Raw genomic sequence first — 17,926 nt, 5'->3', positions numbered from 1 at the left:
AAGCTTCTGCAAAGGCATGTGCAGGTTGAGGGAAGGGACCAGGGGTCAGATTGTTCCCTTCCAGAAGACAAAGCTCAAGTAGTTCCTGCTCTGGCCCTCAAAATCAAATGGTATGGACGTGTTTGTAGATACAAGGAAGCTCCTCAGCTTTGGGATCGCAGCCTGCTGGTCTGGACTCGAAAGCAAAAGACAAATTTGTGCCTTTGAGGCAAAAAAAAAAAAGAGCTAAGGCCCCAAACATGCCAAGCATATGCTTCATACACTTGAATGCCCTCAGTGTCCCATGGCCTCTTCCTGCTGAGCAGTGGTATTGCTAACTGTGCCACTGAGCTGCTCTCCTATTCACTAGGAATTCACATGCACAATCCTGCAGGCCCTTGGCATTTGATATGGTGAAGGCAGACCCATGTCCAGCCCCAAGAGGCGTAGGATGTACAGATAAACCAGGGACAGAGACAGCCTGCTGACAGCTGACCCGATGGATGACACAGAGCTGCTGAATTGGGTGTTAGAAATAGGAAAAGAAAGATGAGAAGCCACCTCTGGCAACGCTGAAGTGGTGGCTCATGGATGCTGCATGGAGGCAGAAACCAGCCCAGTTCTGGGAGATATCTGGGCTCTGGCCCATCATGGCAAACCCTGACAGGTGACTGCAGGCAGCGAGTGAGGCATTTTGGCCCACTCCTACAACACCACCTCTTACAAAGGAGCATTTGCTGCAGAATGTGGTGCTCGTTCCTGAGACAGAAGCTCCTAGTTTCCATGGCATTGCTCCCTCACTTGGCAGGGACTGTGGCCTGTGTCTCGGGCTCTCCCAGTGGCCTGGGAAGAGTCAGATCTCTCCAGTGTGTACCGCAGTGTCCTGAAGATGGAAATCCATCCTCCTGTCTCCTCACTGCCCTTGGTGGCTCAGTCCTATACCAGCCCAGCGACAGTTCTACTTGGATTCTCGAGCAGCACTCACGTGCTGGAGGAGATACAAGATTTTTTTCAGCCAAGGGCAAGGAGCACTGAATTGCTGGGGCTGGGAACTCCTCCCCCTTGCCTTAGCTGGACTGTGGTCTCCGCTGATTCTGCTGAGAGGCCTGAGGCTTTGGGGACTGAATTCAGGCAGTCCAAGAGAACATTGTGTGTCTAAATATGTTTTGTTACTAATTCCTAGGATGTCCGTCCCTTCTAAGCACCACAAATACCCCAAAATATTTCATAGATTCATAGACATTAGGGCTGGAAGGGATCTCGGAAGATCATCGAGTCCAGCCCCCTGCCCAAAGGGCAGGAAGTCAGCTGGGGTCATAGGATCCCAGCAAGATAAGCATCCAATTTGCTCTTGAAGGTGTTCAATGTAGGTGCTTGAACCACCTCCGATGGCAGGCTGTTCCAGACCTTGGGGGCTCAGACAGTAAAGAAATTCTTCCTTATGTCCAGCCTGAAACAGTCTTGCTGGAGTTTATAACCATTCAACCTTGTCATCCCTTGGGGCGCTCTGGTGAACAGACGTTCCCCCAGATCCTGGTGAACACCCCTGATAAACTTATAGGTGGCCATCAGATCACCCCCGAGCCTGTGCTTTTCCAGGCTAAAGAGCCCCATGGCTCTCAGCCTGTCATTGTAAGGTCTGTTTTCCTGACCTCTGATCATGCATGCGGCTCTTCTCTGGACTCTCTCAAGCTTCTCCACATCCTTTTTGAATTGTGGAGCCCAAAACTGGATGCAGTACTCCAGCTGCGGCCTCACCAAGGCCGAGTACAAGGGGAGAAGGATATCCTGGGATCTGCTTGAGAAGCATCTATGGATGCAAGCCAGCGTTTTGGTTGCTTTACTAGCTGCAGCATCGCACTGCAGGCTCATGTTCATCTTGTGGTCAATGATGACCCCCAAGTCTCTTTCTTTCGTAGTGCTAGCCAGCATAGCAGTGCTGAGCCTATGAGGATGCTGCAGGTTTTTCCTCCCAAGGTGGAGACCCTTGCATTTTTCAGTGTTAAACACCATCAGGTTCTCATCCGCCCATTTGCTGAGCCTGTCCAGGTCAGCCTGGATCACCCGCCTATCTTCTGGTGTGGATGCTTTGCCCCAAAGTTTGGTGTCATCGGCAAACTTGGCCAGTCCGGTTCTGACTCCAATGTCCACATCATTAATGAAGACATTGAACAATATGGGTCCAAGGACAGAGCCTTGGGGAACCCCACTGGTCACAGGACACCATGATGAGTGACTGCCATCAATTACTACCCTCTGGGTCTGACCACGGAGCCAATTTCCCAGCCACTGGATCGTGGTGGACCCAAGGCCACAACTGGCCACTTTGGCCAAGAGGTGATCATGGGATACCAGATCAAAGGTTTTTTTGAAGTCAAGATATGTGACATCAATCTCTTCGCCCTTGTCCAGGTGGTAGATCACCTGGTTGTAGAAGGAAATGAGATTGGTCAAGCAAGACCTACCCACAACAAACCCGTGTTGGCTATCCCTCAGGATATTGGCATCAGCCAGTCCATTAAGGACGGCCTCTTTAATAAACTTTTCTAAGATCTTCCCCATGATAGAAGTCAGGCTGATGGGCCTATAGTTAGCCGGATCCACTTTCCTCCCTTTCTTGAAGATAGGCACCACGTTGGCCTTCTTCCAGTCTTCGGGCACACTACATATTAATGTGATGGGAGGTGGAGGGTCTGCCACCAGTTACTGACCCAGCCAGTCACTGGAAGGAATAAGCACCCTTCATTCAGATTAAATGAAGGAGCAATTAAATCATAGCAGAAACTCCTGGGTCACCCAGAAGCCAAGTCTTGCCTGATTGCCAGAAGGCGGCTGGCAGGTCCTTTTTGTGGTGAGAGCTGAAGCAAGGTACAGGTCAGCATGGTGAGTACCAAGCAGTAAGTAGCCAAGCAGTGTGAGCTGAGGTGTTTCTCTGGCACTAGTCAGCAGATGCAGGAGCGAGGGCATCATTTGGTTTGCATGTATGTACCCTTGTCTGTGCCAGAGACAGGTGGTGGCAAGAGCAAGCAGAGAGCCAGAGAAGCAGTGGTGAGCATGGCTCTAGGAATAAGCCAGGACTCAGAGCTGCTTGTGGTCACAGGTCTGGCTGGAAAGGCAGGCTTGGCTGTCTGGGCAAGAAGACTGCTTGCTGTGTTCAGGATTTGGTGCAAATAAACAACAGTACCCAGGATTGTCTGATTCATGGGAGAAGTCCCACAAGGCCTCAGGCACTGGTGAGCTGCATGAGCCTGTAAGAAGTGTTGATGGTCTAAGAGTCTTCATCAGTCTGAATAAAGGAGGTACTTGTCAGTGAATCCTGCTCTTAGCCAAGGCTGTCCCTTGCCTTTCCCACAGGATTCAGCCTGTGAGCAGCAGCTGAAGCTTGGAAACCTGGGCAGGTGGCTGCCTATAGGACTCCATGAGGATGGATGGGAAGGATTTCTGTGCAGAGGCTGGGGTACATGTTTTCTTACAGTGACATGGCTCAGCCCTCATCAGATACCATATTCAAGCTGGGAAACTGTCCTTTCCCAGGAGATCAGCTGGCCTTGGCTGTGAGATGCCTTGAATGAAATGGCCTGACCCAGGCCTGTGTGATCTCTGCCTGCTCACCCTTGCCTACTCTCTTCGCAGCAATGGGGTGACCTGCACTAAAGGGTGTGGGCATGAAACTTGGCCAGCAAGGGCATGCTCTGCTGCAGAGTTGCCGCTCTGCACCCATTCTCTTGGGGCGGTGTGTTCTGAAGTGAACTGTCATGTTGCACTGGCTACTCTGGGGTCAGGGAGTGAGTGGTGATGAGTCATTTTGTTTCAGCCTGGGAGCTGCTAGGGCAGGGAGGATGAAGCCTTAGAGTGGAAACTGCAGCCTTATATTTGTCTTGGCCTCACACAGAGTGCCAGAAATGCTGTGTTTGGCTAGTCTTTTTTGCGGTTTTGAAAGGACAAAGGCAGCTTTTCCACAAGCAGTCTTGCCCTCATCCTGGCTGATGTGCATTCCCAGTCTGGCCAGTGCAAAGAGCCATTCTGACCAGTGGTGCTGACCAGTGCACATGCTACCCAACCAGGGGAGCAGAGGGGACAGTTCCTGTCATTCCTGGAGTTCCTGCCTCCTCCAGGCCACAGAGCACTGCCACTATCCCTGGGTACTGTGTGGTTACCCTGGCACCAGCAAGTCCCACAGTCTGTACGGGTGCTATGGCTTCTTGGCGAGAGCAGTGCTGGGGCAGAGCCCACGGGTCCCAGCACTACTGAGGGTCCTGCTACTGTCCATGGGATTTAGCTGTTCATCACGTCTTGCTGGGGGGGTGGGGTGTGAGGGGGTAGGGGGTGTTCTTCCTCTGTAGCGTGGGTCACAGCTCACTTCCTAGGGTGATCACCTTGTGGGCACTGCTGATACCTTGGAAAGTCACGGTCTCCCTGCTGTGTCCCAGTGCTGCCCTGTTGTTTTAGAGGCCTCTGGATTTTGTGCCACAGACTTCAGTGTGTTTTACCGAGAGGTGGGGTGTTGGGGGCTCCTGGAGTGCAGAAGAGCAGGTATGGGTGTTCCTGCAGGTCCCTCGTGGTTTGCAAGGTTGGTTGTGATCACATTGGCTGGGCTCTGATCCTCCCAGCCCTGTGCAGTCCTGTAGGTATTACCTGTGCAAAGGAGAATCTGCCTGGCACCTGTCAGTATGTTGTGGTGGTGGGTGGGAGTGGGGGGATTGGCTCTTGGAGGAGCAGGACTGATTTACTAGGGGCTAGCAGGCAGCCCTGCCTTGTCATGTTCAGGGTTGCCAAACCTAGTGCCCACGGAAAGCAGCTGGAGCAGGCAGCTTGTGGGGGTAGGTCCCTTGGCTCACTGGAGCACAGTGAGGCTCCCTTTCTTGGGCTGCTGTGCTGGGGGTGAGAATTTGCCCCTCTTCATGGACTTCCTCCCCACTTGTCTCTTGGGTTTCTGCGTGGTGCTGGTCATTTGCCTTTGGCTAAGTGATACACAGCTCCTGATGCCAGACTGGGAGGAAAGTGGGGTTGGGGAAGAAGAGACAACGATAGAGGCTGTGGCCTGGGCATGAGCTGAGTGTCTTAAGGAACTAGATTCATCATTTGCCTAAGCATTGTTCTGGCCCAGGCAGCTCTGCCATGGGGAGATTCCCTGTGCCTGTTGTGCCTGTCGCTTCAGTGGCTGCATTCAGGTCAGGCCCAGGACTGAGGTTCCCTATGTTCCTGCCTTGTGTTAACACAGCGCCTTTCTTCTACAGCACGAAGTCCCAGAGGAGCTGGGTGAAGCCAGCTCTGACTGGGAGCTCTGGCTGGTGGCTCCATCCCTGCACAGTCAGAAGCCCCAGGCTAAAGAGTCTAGTGCCCTGCATAGGCTGTAGGGCACTTCCCAACACGGTGCTCCCAGGTCCTCACTGTCTGGGAGGGGGGCTGGGATCCCAGAGAGCTAGGTCCACCTCCCTCCTTCTCCACCGCTCGCTCCCTGGGCCAGTCACTGCACTGTGGATCCCCCTGACTTGGACACTGGTGCTGTCCCTCACAACCAGCTGTCCTTGCAAGGGTTGTGAAGCACCCTGCAAGCATGGCTGCCTGCAGTGAGAGGGCGGCAAGAGGCCATGTAGCAGGCTGGTCCCTGCTCAGCACAGCATTCCCTCACTCAGGCTGTTGGGCTTGGTTCCCTGTGTGTTGCCACTGGCACTGAGGCTGTTCTTCATGCTGCTTGCCCTGATTCCCCGTGTCCCACACACCATAGCCTGCAGAGCCCCGTGTGTTGCTGTCTCTGTCCCTGCTCATGGTATAGATTCAGCTTTTTGGGGCAGGGGCTGGGTGGGTCTAGGTGTCCCCTCCATATCAAAAGACACATGGGGATGAGGGAATGAGTGCTCCAGCCTCAACTACGTCACGCTGCTGTGTGTGTGACAGGAGGTGCTGACACCCTCAGCCTGCAGAGTCATGCTGGGGGATGCAGAGGGATCCTCTGGGAGGGACAGAGCCCTCCATGCCTCACCCCATCCTCTTGTGCTCTACTCCCTTTGCGTGTGCTCTGTAGTGTTGCTTTGCCTGGCCTTCTCCTACTTGCAATTTTTTTCCTTGGTCCTGCCAGCACCTGCTTTTGCCTTCTGCTGTCTGCCTGGCCACATCCTTCTTTGCTTAGCCTGTCTCCTGCCTTTGCTCCTGGGTTCTTCTCCTACTGGGTAAACAAGGAGGCCATGAGGGAATGGCCTAATGATAACATCTCCCTACTGGTGTATGGGCCTCTCTCTGGGTTTGAGACCAGCAGGTGGAGGTGGAAGCTGGTGCTCCAAATGTGAGTTGGAGCTTAGGATCAAAGGTAAATCCTTTGATATATGATCAAGTTGTATGGAAGCTTGTGGTCAGCTTGGCAGGAACAGCCTAGGCCTTGGCTGCAGGCTAGGGAGTGAGATGTTTCATATAAACTCAGGCCACACTTCCTAAGCATGGCAGCCACACACTCTGCCACCTGCACAAAGAGCAGCCTGTTCTGACTCATTTGTTTGAAATTTAATGTCTTGAGTCAAATCAGTTCTATCAGCTGAGCACAGCCTAATTGTCCAAGTCTGTGTGGCATTACCACGGGCAAGTATCCTGCCTCCTAGACTCTTTAGACTGGGGCTTCTGACTCTGTGCAGGGATGGAGCCACCAGCCAGAGCTTCCAGTCAGAGATGGCTTCATCCAGCTCCTCTGGGCCTTTCATTGCAAACTTGCTGGAAAACAGCTGTGGCCAGTGCTCAGCTGTCTCCGTCTCAGGCATGCTGAGCTATAGCTGCATACTGAGTTACTTCCATGTTTGTCTTGGGGACAGGACAGGAGAGTTGGATGGTGGCCAGGTGTTGTGGGCTGGGCCCCAGTACATGTACAGCTTAAGGCTGCCTGTGTGCTGGTGGTTTTGCCTCTGGATGCTGGAGTTACCTCTCCCAGGGTCCTACCCATTGCTCCATGCTCTTTCCTGACACACGGAGTGTTTCCGCACCCCTTGGGCTTGCCACAGGAATGAGAAGACTCCCTGGGGCCCCATGTTTCTCAGCCCTCAGGGTTATCATCATGGGGCAGTCATATTGGCATTGAACCACCCCTGACTGGGATGCCCTAATGGGAACAGGCCCTTTCTGAGGGAAACTGTGGACTTCAGTCATTGCATTAACCCATGAAGCCCAGGCCCTTCCCAGCCTGCCAACCCTGCACATTCCTAAGCTGCCTGGCTGTCGCCTCTGCAGGCTGATGGGCAGCAGCAGGACAGCTGGAATTATACTCAGAACCATTCTGGGGAGCAGCCTGTCTGGGTGCAGACCCTGCACTCACCTACACTGGGCACCTGGGTGCAGGGGCACAATGGAGATGGCAAGTAGGAGCCCCAGGAGCCTTGAGAAAGCAGCTCTGAGGAGATGCCCTCTGAGACCATGCATAACCATCCAGAGTGCAGAGATCCTAGACAGCCCCTTCCTTCCCCTTGATGCATAAAGCGGTTCGTTTCTCTGGAGGCCACAAAAATCACAGACACACACTCATTAGATGGCACAAAAGGTGTATTTGCAAATAGGGTCAGAGCAGAGTCAAGAACTCAGATTACTCCGAACCCACAAAGGAATTTTGCAGGGAATATTTATCTTCTCCCTCCTGGGCACGTGTGCAGAAACAGGAACTCTTACAGCTCACTTCCGTTTCATACAAGCATACATGTGGTTACATCACTACATACATCGCATGTATAGTATAATTAACTACTTAAGTATGCAGGGCGGAGAGGTAAATATGCATCAGCTAATTAAGCATGCTCAGAAACTACAATAGGTCACCAAGAGTTCAAACCCCTCCCCTTTCAAGGACACAGTCAGTTGAATTCCAGCTTCTGTAATCTGTATGAGAAAGGCTAGGGAGAAGCTGGGGGAGAGTCTGCGATTTAGCATAAGAAAAGCTGTGGCAAAGCTGGGAAAGGAAAAAAAGTCCTTGGCAGTGTTTCTTTCTTATCAGGTGCAAGATGCAAACTGTGCATTTCTAACAATACTCCATTTCTAACACCCTCCTTGGTGCAATCCCTTCCATCTGTCATGTCTTTCATTGCATCCTGCTGCTCCCATTTGGGTGTTCATGTTTCATGGCAGTGCTTTTGTTCGTATGTACGTGAGAAGCTCAGCAAGTTGGATTGGGTCCATGTAGAGACGTGTGGGGGATGTGCCCCCTCCGCTCTGTTCTGATGAGCCCACTTCAAAGTGGAGTCTGATGCCTGAGCCTCAGCCTGCAGGTGGGTCATCCCACTTACAGCTGCGCTTAACCCGTGAGGAGCTGAGGGCTTCTGCTCTAGCGAGGCACATTATTACCTCAAAGTGGTCTTGGGAAAGGCCCTGGGAGTCAGGACACATGTGCTAGAGGTCCAGATTAGTCATCTGGACCAATCCAAAACCAGTCCCTTTGAGACTGGCCTGAAGGCTTTGTGGGCCCTGGCAGGGCTGCTCTGCCTGGCTTGGAGCATTTCACAGCATGTTTAGTAAAATGGGAAGACATTTGCAAGCATGAGGCTCCAAGGGCTACATTTGATTTGGAAAGGGTGGAAATAAGCTGGTTTAACTGGTGTGGAATTTCCTTGCTCTTCTTCAGTGCAAACAGTTTGCTGAAACCAAAACGGATTTCAAACCCTTTCAGTATTGTCAGAGCAGTGTGTTCCCCCAAGCAGAACTCAGTTCTCAAGCTTTGGCAACCTCTTTGTGGGCTTGGAGCCGTGAGAGCTGGGGGCTAAGCACTGTGCAGTCTTGGAAGTTGCTGTGTGACTGGTGGTGGGATCCTGGAGGAGTGGGGTAGTTCTGCCTGCACCAGCGCTGAGGCTGTGGGGGCAGCTGCAGTGCCTGCCAGCAGACCCAGAGGGACCCTGCTACATTCACGTAGACTTCCTCTGCTAAGCCCAGCCCCTGGGGTAGGGACGGCTCCTTAAATTCCCTCCAGCCTGATTCCTGGGGCTTAGGGTCACTGCAACAAGCCACAGGGCTTGGCTTTTCTGTGTTAATAGCCGTGGGGACCAGGAGTTGGTCCTGACAGCTAACACAGGCAACCCTGCAGCTCAGCCATGCGTTTCCTTGCCCCGGGGCAGGTATGCATAGCCTGGATGAGCAGACCAGTTCTGGGGCAGAGACACCAGCTTGCCATGGCTCCCATGAGCAGAGTCCAGGGCACCTGGCTGAGACAGAAATCCTCAGTACCCACAGAGCCAAGCCGCCACCTTGGCCAGGTGGGCACTGTGCATCTGGCATGCCTAGCTGCAGAGGCTGCTTAGTGAGGTTGCGGCAGCATGGCTCATCTGTTGAGATCATAGCTCCTTTTGCTGCCCCCTCCCTGTATTCCTGCAGGGAGCTGCGGTTGAGCTCCAGCTCTTGCTTCTGCGTGATTGCGTTCCCAGGCAGTCTGTGATACACACATTTCTTCAGTGTGCGGTTGTGTCTGTATCTCCCTGCTGTGCTTTTTGTTCCTGACGGGTGCTCGCCTTGAAAACACTCCTGCTGCTCCTCTGCTCTGGCTTCCATCACTGATGGGTGAGTGCTGGGCTCTTTATGGGGGCTGGGAGCAGAGCAGCTCAGGTCTCCCCTTTTGCAGAGGGCTTGGGGCAGGACCAGCTGGCTTTTTGTCACAATAGGCTTATTAGTAGTAATGCAGCATCGAGAAACCACACAAGGGAAAGAAGATACTGCTAAATAATCCCTGCAAAGTCTCTGAACAGAAAGGCTACACAGTGGCAGGATGGGACAAGATGTGGTGTCTGGAGTGCAGTGCCATGCAGGTGTAGAAGAAGGAGCCTGTGCATCTGCTTCCCCATCCTGCTGAGTGAGCCCTGGGTACCTGGGGAGCTTCTTGAGAGGGGCAGCCTCTGAGAGCCTTGAGCACTTGTGGGGGCAGGGCATGTGAGAGGTAGACTGCTGTATTTTGTCATGTCCTGCTGCCTACCATGACAAGAAATGACAGGATGTGTGCATTGTCCAGCTATGCTCTCTGAATGGACTCCCAGGGCATACGTATCTGCTTCTAGCACAAAAGCAAACTAGATAGGATATGCTAAAATAGCTGGGCTGTACCCTGTGGGTTTGGTACTTATGGGATGGTCTTTGAGCCTGACTTCATTGCTCAACCTCTGGATGGTAACCTGAGCTGGAGCCTGTGCCTGCACATCCCTGCAGCAGATCCAGAAGGAACCTTCCATGCCTGAAACCACCCAAGTGCTGCAGTTGCCCAGGATGTCTGTATTTATTAGCCAGGAGACAGATCACACATCATCCAAGTGACACAGCTCTATTGTGCACCTTACAGAAGCTGAGGCTGTAAGGTAGGATACAATGGCATTGATGTTGGCTCTCTGGGCATCTCCTTTCCCTGCTTTCAGGATGCTGTACAACAGTCAGGATAGGTGAGAGAGCATCTCAGGATGGTGGGAGCAGTGCTGAGCCAGTGCTAGCAGCACCTCTCACAGGTGGCCACTGCTAGGGGCTTTGATCCCAAGGAAGCACTCTGTATTTTGATACAGATCTGTCGGTAGTGACCTGCTATTAGTAGCAGCCATCATGTGGCCACTGAGTGGTGGCACCATGTGGACCCTGCAGCTGAGGGGGGATCCAGATTGGCCTCCTGACCTGTTTGGTGGTTCTGGGGTGGGGGGAGAGGGTTGTGAAAGCCACAGTCTGGATCCCCTGAGAACTGAGGGCTCTGGCCTGATCTTGGCACTAGCGGCCTTTGGAAACCTCCCCTGTGCCTTCACTTGTTTTAGTTCTGGGGCACCCTGAACCTCTGCTATCAGGGTTGCCATGCTGCCTTCTATCACCCTACTGATTCTTCCATGCAAGGACCCCTCCTGTGCTATGAGGGAAGAGAGAGGGTGGATAAAAGTAGCAAGTAGGTGTCGAACCGCACTGGGACATAGCTGTTGGATCAGGCCTTTCTGTTCTCACTAGAAGAGGATCTGTCTGTAGGGCTTCTGAAAAGGCCTGTTGGTCACCTTGAGAGTGATGGGTGAAGACGAGTTGCCGTGAGCTGGCTCTCCGAGGAAGGCAGGGGCTGCAGTTGACTGGAACCATAGCTCTGAGCTACCTGTCAGTGCTAAGAGTAATGGCCTTTTAAACATTGTATTTATGGTATCCCTGCACTGCATAATCAGAGCCTTAACACTTCAGCCAGTTGTAGTCTCCCAGAGCATCTGGCAGTGAGGCCAGAGGTTTCCTACATGAGGTTGTGCTCCAGCACTGAGCCATAGGAGTTTTGTTCCAGCACTTCCCAGCACAGCTGCTAAAAGCCTGCTCTGGGCTCCAGTGTTTGCCAGTGCCTTGCTGCCCTTCCTTTGTATAAGTCCCAGACAGTGCTGGGGTCTGGGACTGGCCCTTGTGGTACTTAGTGGTGCCAAAAACAGGTGCACCTTTGTGTAATGCAGAGGCAACCTTTCACTGAGACCTGCTGGGTGACTGCAGAGCAGGGTAGGACTTTTCTGGCCTGCCGTGAGATTGCCATTACCTTGAGAGGGGGATTGCATCCAGTAAGATCAGTCAAAGGGGGAATAACTCTCGCACTCAGCCACTTGGAGATCTCCCTGCCCCATTGCTGAGCTGAGCCGGAACCACTGCAGGGTCTGAAAGGACTGGGCAAATCCTCCTTTGCCTGGCTGCTTCCATTTGTAGGACAGGGCCAGCATGGACCCCTGACATGGCAATGACAGTGCCAGGTGAGGGTGCTTCCATGTCTCCATAGGATGCCATGGTTATGCAGTAATATGGCTGTGCAGTAATGCTAATCATCAGCTTGCTGCTAGTGGGTCCCATGAGTGCTGAGGAATGGGGTCTGTACTGGACTGGCCCCATCACCGAGGGTTCCCGGGCACATGCCTGTGGCAAAGGGGTGGCCATCTCTAGGCAGGAGAGGGCAAATCCCTCTCCAGACAGCCTTGCTCCCCTTTCTTTGCTAAGGGCTTTTACTGACTTAGGAGCCAAGACACCAAATAGAGTGAGTGGTATAGTCCTGTGCCCTCAGAGACCTGCCACTCTGCTTGCAGCTTCCCCAGGGCCAGGGGGTGGGAAGGGGCTCTTGCTCTGGTCAGACTGGGCAGCTCCTTGCTGAGTTCCTACAGGCATATGACTGACAACTCCAGCCCCAGGGGCTAAGCAGGCAAGGCGGGGCAGGCATGCGTGGCTGTCTCGTACAGGCCCCAACTCTGAAACAGTTTTCATACTGTGTGCAACACAAGGCCCCAGCCAGCTGCTCCAGCCCTGCTCTGCCCTGTGTAGGCAAGACGCCTGTAGGCCAGCACTGCTGGTGCAGGGAGCAGAGCAGCAGGAGCAGGGTTTTTGGCATACTCCGTCTGCGGTACAGATTTCCTGTGCATGGGCGCCAGCTCTGGTTTAATGGTGTTGTGCCCCAAAGCTGATGCTATCCAAACGGCGCTTGTGAGTATTGGACTTGGCTGGCTCCTGAGTTGCAGACCTGGGAGGGAGCACTGTCACCTGATGATTGCCTCTGCAGCCCAGCTCTGCATGGCTAACTTCACCTTCCTTCTCCAGATGAACGGACGGCAACGGAGGAAAAGGTTCTGCATTGCCAAAGCCCAGATTGCATTGACAGGAGGAGAGCAGTCAGGGTAAGGTTGCAGCTTCTTTGCTTGTGGGAGAGGGCTCAGGGTGTGGCATTTTTGGAGGGGGTATGGGGGTGCTTGCTGGGTATAAGGAGTTTCATTGAGGAGGGAGACAATATTCTTAGCTCTAGGACTTTCTGTGACTTGGCCTACCCTTGGAGTTGGCAAGGCCAAACCTTCTGGGTTATCTTGTTGGGCAGAGGTTTCTGCACAGAGCTTTGGGGCTGCCAGAGCTTTCAGTGAAAATTAACTGAGCTCAAGCGTTCTTGGTGGTAGTGTTGAGGGAAGTGGCTGTCCATGGACACAGCCAGTGCGATGGGGAGCCTGGTGGGATATCATGCCTCGCAGGGATGTTGGGATGCAAGACAGATAAAGGAGCATGGGGGCTTTCCCTCCCCTTCCCCCTGTTGCAGTGGGTCTCACAGAAGCTTTTTCTGGTTGGTGTGAGATTCGCATTTCCAGGCTGCCACAGGTGCTGGGTGCTACTGAGCCAGTTGTTTAAAGTGGGTCATTGGGCTTCGAATGTTCCTTGCAAGAAGGACTCTTCCTCTGCATGGAGTGAGCCTTTATTCTGGGGCCAGCTGGCCTCCTGCTGCTTTTGCCTTTACTAAAGCAATAAGGGGAGTGGCAGGATTCCAGCGAGTGCAGGCTAAGCACAGTGCCAAGACCCCTGATAAGGTGGATAAAAGGGCGTAGGCCACATTTTGCCCACCCCTGGGGTACAGGGACCCAGGTTCCCCAGCAATGCCTGATGCTGACACATGACTGGCCTTAACAGTGTATGGGGGCTGGAGAGGGGAGAGGGAGGGGGCCACATGGTAGGGTGACCGCCTTTTACAAAATGGAAGGTGGGACACATGTCCACTTCCTGCCTCCACTCCCCACCTCCCCCTGCGGCATGGCCAGAGCAGAGCTGAGCAGAGCCCATGGGGGGCAGGAGCGGATGTGGGCTGCCTGCTACAGGCTTGGAGCTCCCTGCCCTGCTGTCCTGCCCCCAGGAGCCTTGCACTGGCCACACAGTTGTGCTGAGGTGCCCCCTGCCCACCCAGAAGCAGTGAGGGGCACAACTCTGTGTTGCTGCTGCTGGACAGGCAGGGAGTGCCTCACCATGGTGACACGGCCAGCCCCAGGGGCAAGATAGCATGACAGGGAGCCCCAAGCCCAAATCCTCACCCGCTCTGTGCACAAATCTGGGGGGCACGTGCCCTCCCATGCCTCCCCCCCGGGAGTGTGCCCAGCAGCAGAGGTACTCTTCCCCACCCCCTGGACAAGCCACCTATAGCTCCATCCCGCTCCCTGACCAGGCCCTGCTGCTGCACTTTCCTGCCCTAGGCCCCATGCACTGCCTCAGCTGGACAGCGGCCCCAGCCCCCAACCCTGCCCCCTCCCTCCCTCACCGCGAGGGCCTCAATCTGCTGTCCCCCTCATAGACTTACCTGCAGGCAGCTGGGGGAGCTGCTGTCCACCCCTGCCAGGGGTGTATTCCTGACCCCTGACAGGGGCGTATTTTTGCACGCACACATGCACGTGGTTCCCCCTGCATCCTGGTCTCCCTGGAACTCTGCCAGCCTGCAAGAGGAAACCTGCCATTTCCCGTGCTTTTTTCGCAGTGAATGGAAAACGTGGATCCACGCACGACACTACAAATCTGGAACAAATGCTGTCCCAGAATCATGCAGCCTGGGACCAGGACTTGATGTTCCCATTTTGGGACTGTTCTGCCCAGTTAGGGATGGATGGTCATCCTACCACGTGGCTGGATCCAAAGTGGATGGCAGTGGGGTGGGTCTGGCCTAGTTTGAGTCTTGAGCAATAGCTGGACTCAGTGTCTCCTCTCATGGGTCCCTGGGGCTGTGAGAGACAAACTGCACTGAACTGTGTGGCTTGAGGAGCACTCTGGTGTTGGGCACTGGTACTGTTGGGAAAGGGAAGTATACCTTTTGCATTTGCTGTCTGATGTGCCTACAGCTGCAAGCCCGATGTGGGTTAGTAATCAGGGATGGCCATGAAGACTACTGTTTTGCCATTTCTGTGACCCTGCCTGAATGTTTTCCACCTCTGTGACTTTTCTGAGCTGTTCTGAAGCCTCAAGGTGAGAGGCACTGTATGAGACTGGAGAACTGGGTGGGAATGCATATGCATGTGTGTACAACATGCATGCAGGGAAGACAAGGGCATGGGGGAACTGGTTGGTCTGTTACATGGTTTTTATGGAAAGGCTCGTTGATGGGGGAAACCGTTTCAGGGCAGATGGTGACGCTTTCTGCAGCCTGTTCTATCCAGTAGCTCAAATGCTGCATTTACTGAAAGCCATATAGTTATTGATAAATGGAAAATGTCAGTAACTGTTTTGGAAACTACTTGGCCAAAAATCTCAGCTACAATATCATGAACGAACTTGGAGAAGTGGAAAATGGGACCATTTCAAACCCAGAGCTAGATGGGGAGCTTGGAGACATTTCCTGCAGTGGTTTCCCCAGGTTTGGCCACTCTCGCTCTGTTTCATGCTGATAATGAATTCTGGCTGGGATGAGCCATCAGCCATCAGGAGAGATGCTTAAGAGGAAGGCCAAGCCAAGGGGACTCCAGGCACAGCACATACGGCTGGTGGGGAGGGTCTGTTGTGATACCCCGAGGTAGCAGTTCTACGGCTCAGGGTTGTGGTTTGCCAGCTCAGTGGTGTGTACCACTCCATGGTGTTCTGGTCTTAGCTCTCTGTGCTGTGTTGTGAGCTGGGGGCGCTCCTCCTGCAGCCAGCCCCTGATGCAGGAGTGGTAATGCTTGCACAATGGTTTCAATCATTTCTCAGGCTTCATTTGTGTCTCATGTCATATGAGTCTCTGCTACCCCGTGTACCTGCAGCGAGAGGTGCCAGGATTCTCTCCAAGGATCCTGGTTTTCTCTGTTTAAAAATAGCAAGTTCTCTGATTAACACCCCCCCAAATCTTCATTTTTCTGTGATTAAAATGAAATGCTACTATATATATAGGTATTAGTTGAACGCAATCTTTTATTGATATATTTTCAATTTTAAAGCAATTTGGAAGCCTACCAGTGCCTCAATTATTATAATAAAATAAATTCTAAATACCTATAAATTTTGGCATTTGATTTTGGGGTTTGTATTGGAGAAAATCAGAGATTCCCCTGCCCTCTTCACTCACCAGGCCATGGATCCAGCTGCAGCTGTTCCCCTGCTGCTTTGGGGCACTGAGAAGCCTTGATATGCTGGTGCCTTGCCCCTGCCCATGACATTGTCCCTCACTACCAACCCACAGCCCCCCAGCCTTTCCAGTGCCCCCCCCACTTCCAACCCATAGCTGCCCTGCCCTGCTGGTGCCCCTCCCTCCCAACCCACAGCCCCCTGCCTTGTTAGAGCCCCTCCCTCCTGACCCAGAGTCCCTCAGCTCTGCTGGTGTCCCTCACTCCTGACCTGCTGCCACCCAGCCCTGTTGGTGCCCTTCAATTCAAACCCACATCCCCCTGGCCCTGCCAGTGCCCCTCATTCACAGCCCATAGTCCCCCAGCCCTACTGGTGCCCCTCACTCCCAACCCCCAGTGTATGAGGAAGGGAGTGGATATGTGGGGAAGGTGGGAGGCACAGGTGTCAGGACACATACCCCTCGAGATTTCTGCACCCACAGCAGGGTGCTGGGTTAGAGCCTGGCCGGATCAGCTCCATGGCCCAGCGACTGGGATCCAGTGCTGGAGAGAGTGCTGCATTGCTATGGCGAGGCATGGAAGCAGCAGTGGTGTGGAGTTGTGCCCTTGGGTGGGCAGGGGGTACCTTACCTTGGCAGCTGTGGTGGCATAGTGTTGCTTCTAGCGCCAGGTCTCCCTACTGGGCTGTGGAGGTGGCTCCTTCAGAACTGATCTGGTTTGACTGCAGCCCTGGTCCTTCTGTGGGCACATAAATCTTGGGGAGCACATGGCCCCTCCTGCCGTGTGACCTGTGCCCCCTTGCCTTCTTCCTGCATGGTGTGTGCTCCTCTCTCCCCCAGACCCATATGTGGCCTATGCCCTTCCCCCCCACATACACTTACCTGCAGGAAACTGTGGGAGCTGTTCTTCACCACTGCTTGGCTGGCATGTGCATGTGTGTGCATGCATGCACATGGTGCCCTTTGCCTGATTGCCCTCTCCTGCTCCCAGCAGCCCCAAGCAGCCTCCTTGCAGGCTGGGACTTTGCCAGCCTGCAAGTAGAAACCTGCCATTTCTTGTATTTTTCTCCTTGAAAGGGGAAAATCTGTTGTTTTCTCCTTTAAAAGAAAAAATTCATGTTTTTCTTCATTAAAGAAGAAAGCCCTCATTTTTGTGCTTTTCTGCAGCAAATGGAAAACCCGGATCCCTGCTCATCTCTTATGCATTCAGCTGTTACATAGGAAATACCAAATTTCCACCTCACTGATTTATATTTGGACATGAGAAGGGGAAGGGCTTTTATGGTTTGTGTAGACTGCAGAGCTGTTTCCAGTGAAGTGTGTGATGTGTCTGTCTGTCTGAGGCTCTTTCAAGAGGGGCACATAGCAGCTTCTCTGCATTTTCAAGTACCAATAAAGCAGGACAGTGGAGCCAATGGGCCAGGGCCATTGGGAGGATGGCAGCCAGTTCTCTCATGGTGAACACCCAGATCTGGCCCATTGGCCAGCCAATCCAGGCTGCCAGAGCTACTCTTCACATGCCTTATTTTGGAAGCAGAGCACTTTCCAGAGCAGGAGCAGCATCCAAACTGTAATATTACCCAGTTTTCAAGGGGTGCAACTTGCAGGACTCCAGTGCACTGAACTCTGTGAGCTTTGAGTTGTGTGTGCTCCCTGGAACTGCAGTGGATCCAGGCTCATTGGCTTGATGTGGGACAATGTTGGGGGCATCCAGGTAACCCCTTGCCAAACTCTTTTCCAGGTGAGCATGCTCTTATGCCCAGCATGGGACATGGGGAACTGGCTCTGTTGAGGCTCTCCAATGCCCATATATGGGGTGCAGAGGGTAAAAGCCTCTGGCAGGCTTGGCCTTGCCTGGGTTCAATTTCCAGGGCAGTGGGATGAGGGCCTGGGTTAACCAGCTGGTGCTAATGGCTGGGCTGCACCTTCCTTGGCAGATGGGGGCCACCAGCTTTGCACACCCAGGCCAGGAACATCCCCCAGAAGGGCACCTGTATATCTGGGAGCATGAGTGTCCCTTTATGTATGGCACATACCTCTCAGGCCCAGCACACAGGGAGCATGCTTTTACAGGGAAAGGGGAGGTGTCCTTCTCACTGTTGGAGTGAGGGTACAGTTTCTTATCTCTTGGATTTCTGGGTGAGTAGATGAAGTGGAAGTCAGGTGTGTTTCTAACCTACTTTATACAGCTCAGACATC

General features: G+C 53.4%; 1 protein-coding gene across 5 annotated transcripts in view; it reads left to right on the top strand.

Annotated features, from left to right (window-relative positions):
* Nucleotides 1–17,926, top strand: part of PLEKHG5 (pleckstrin homology and RhoGEF domain containing G5) — a 78,954-nt gene that overhangs the window by 24,327 nt on the left and 36,701 nt on the right. For 2 of the 5 annotated variants that reach the window (XM_090023683.1, XM_090023682.1), the window contains exon 3: nt 12,496–12,572. The exons of 1 other annotated variant lie outside the window; for it this stretch is intronic. In XM_090023683.1, the coding sequence (XP_089879809.1) occupies nt 12,496–12,572 (77 nt within the window). Of the gene's footprint in view, nt 1–9,426; nt 9,496–12,363; nt 12,382–12,495; nt 12,573–17,926 lie in introns of those variants that run through there. 2 more of the 5 variants (XM_090023684.1, XM_090023686.1) reach the window with 2 other exon arrangements.

This window comes from Crocodylus siamensis, chromosome 12 (genome assembly GCF_052110815.1).
Source record: "Crocodylus siamensis isolate JL-2025a chromosome 12, ASM5211081v1, whole genome shotgun sequence".
Taxonomy (NCBI): Eukaryota; Metazoa; Chordata; order Crocodylia; family Crocodylidae; genus Crocodylus; species Crocodylus siamensis.
Note: the sequence above shows the minus strand (reverse complement) of the source record. Positions and strands in the feature narration are given on the sequence as shown.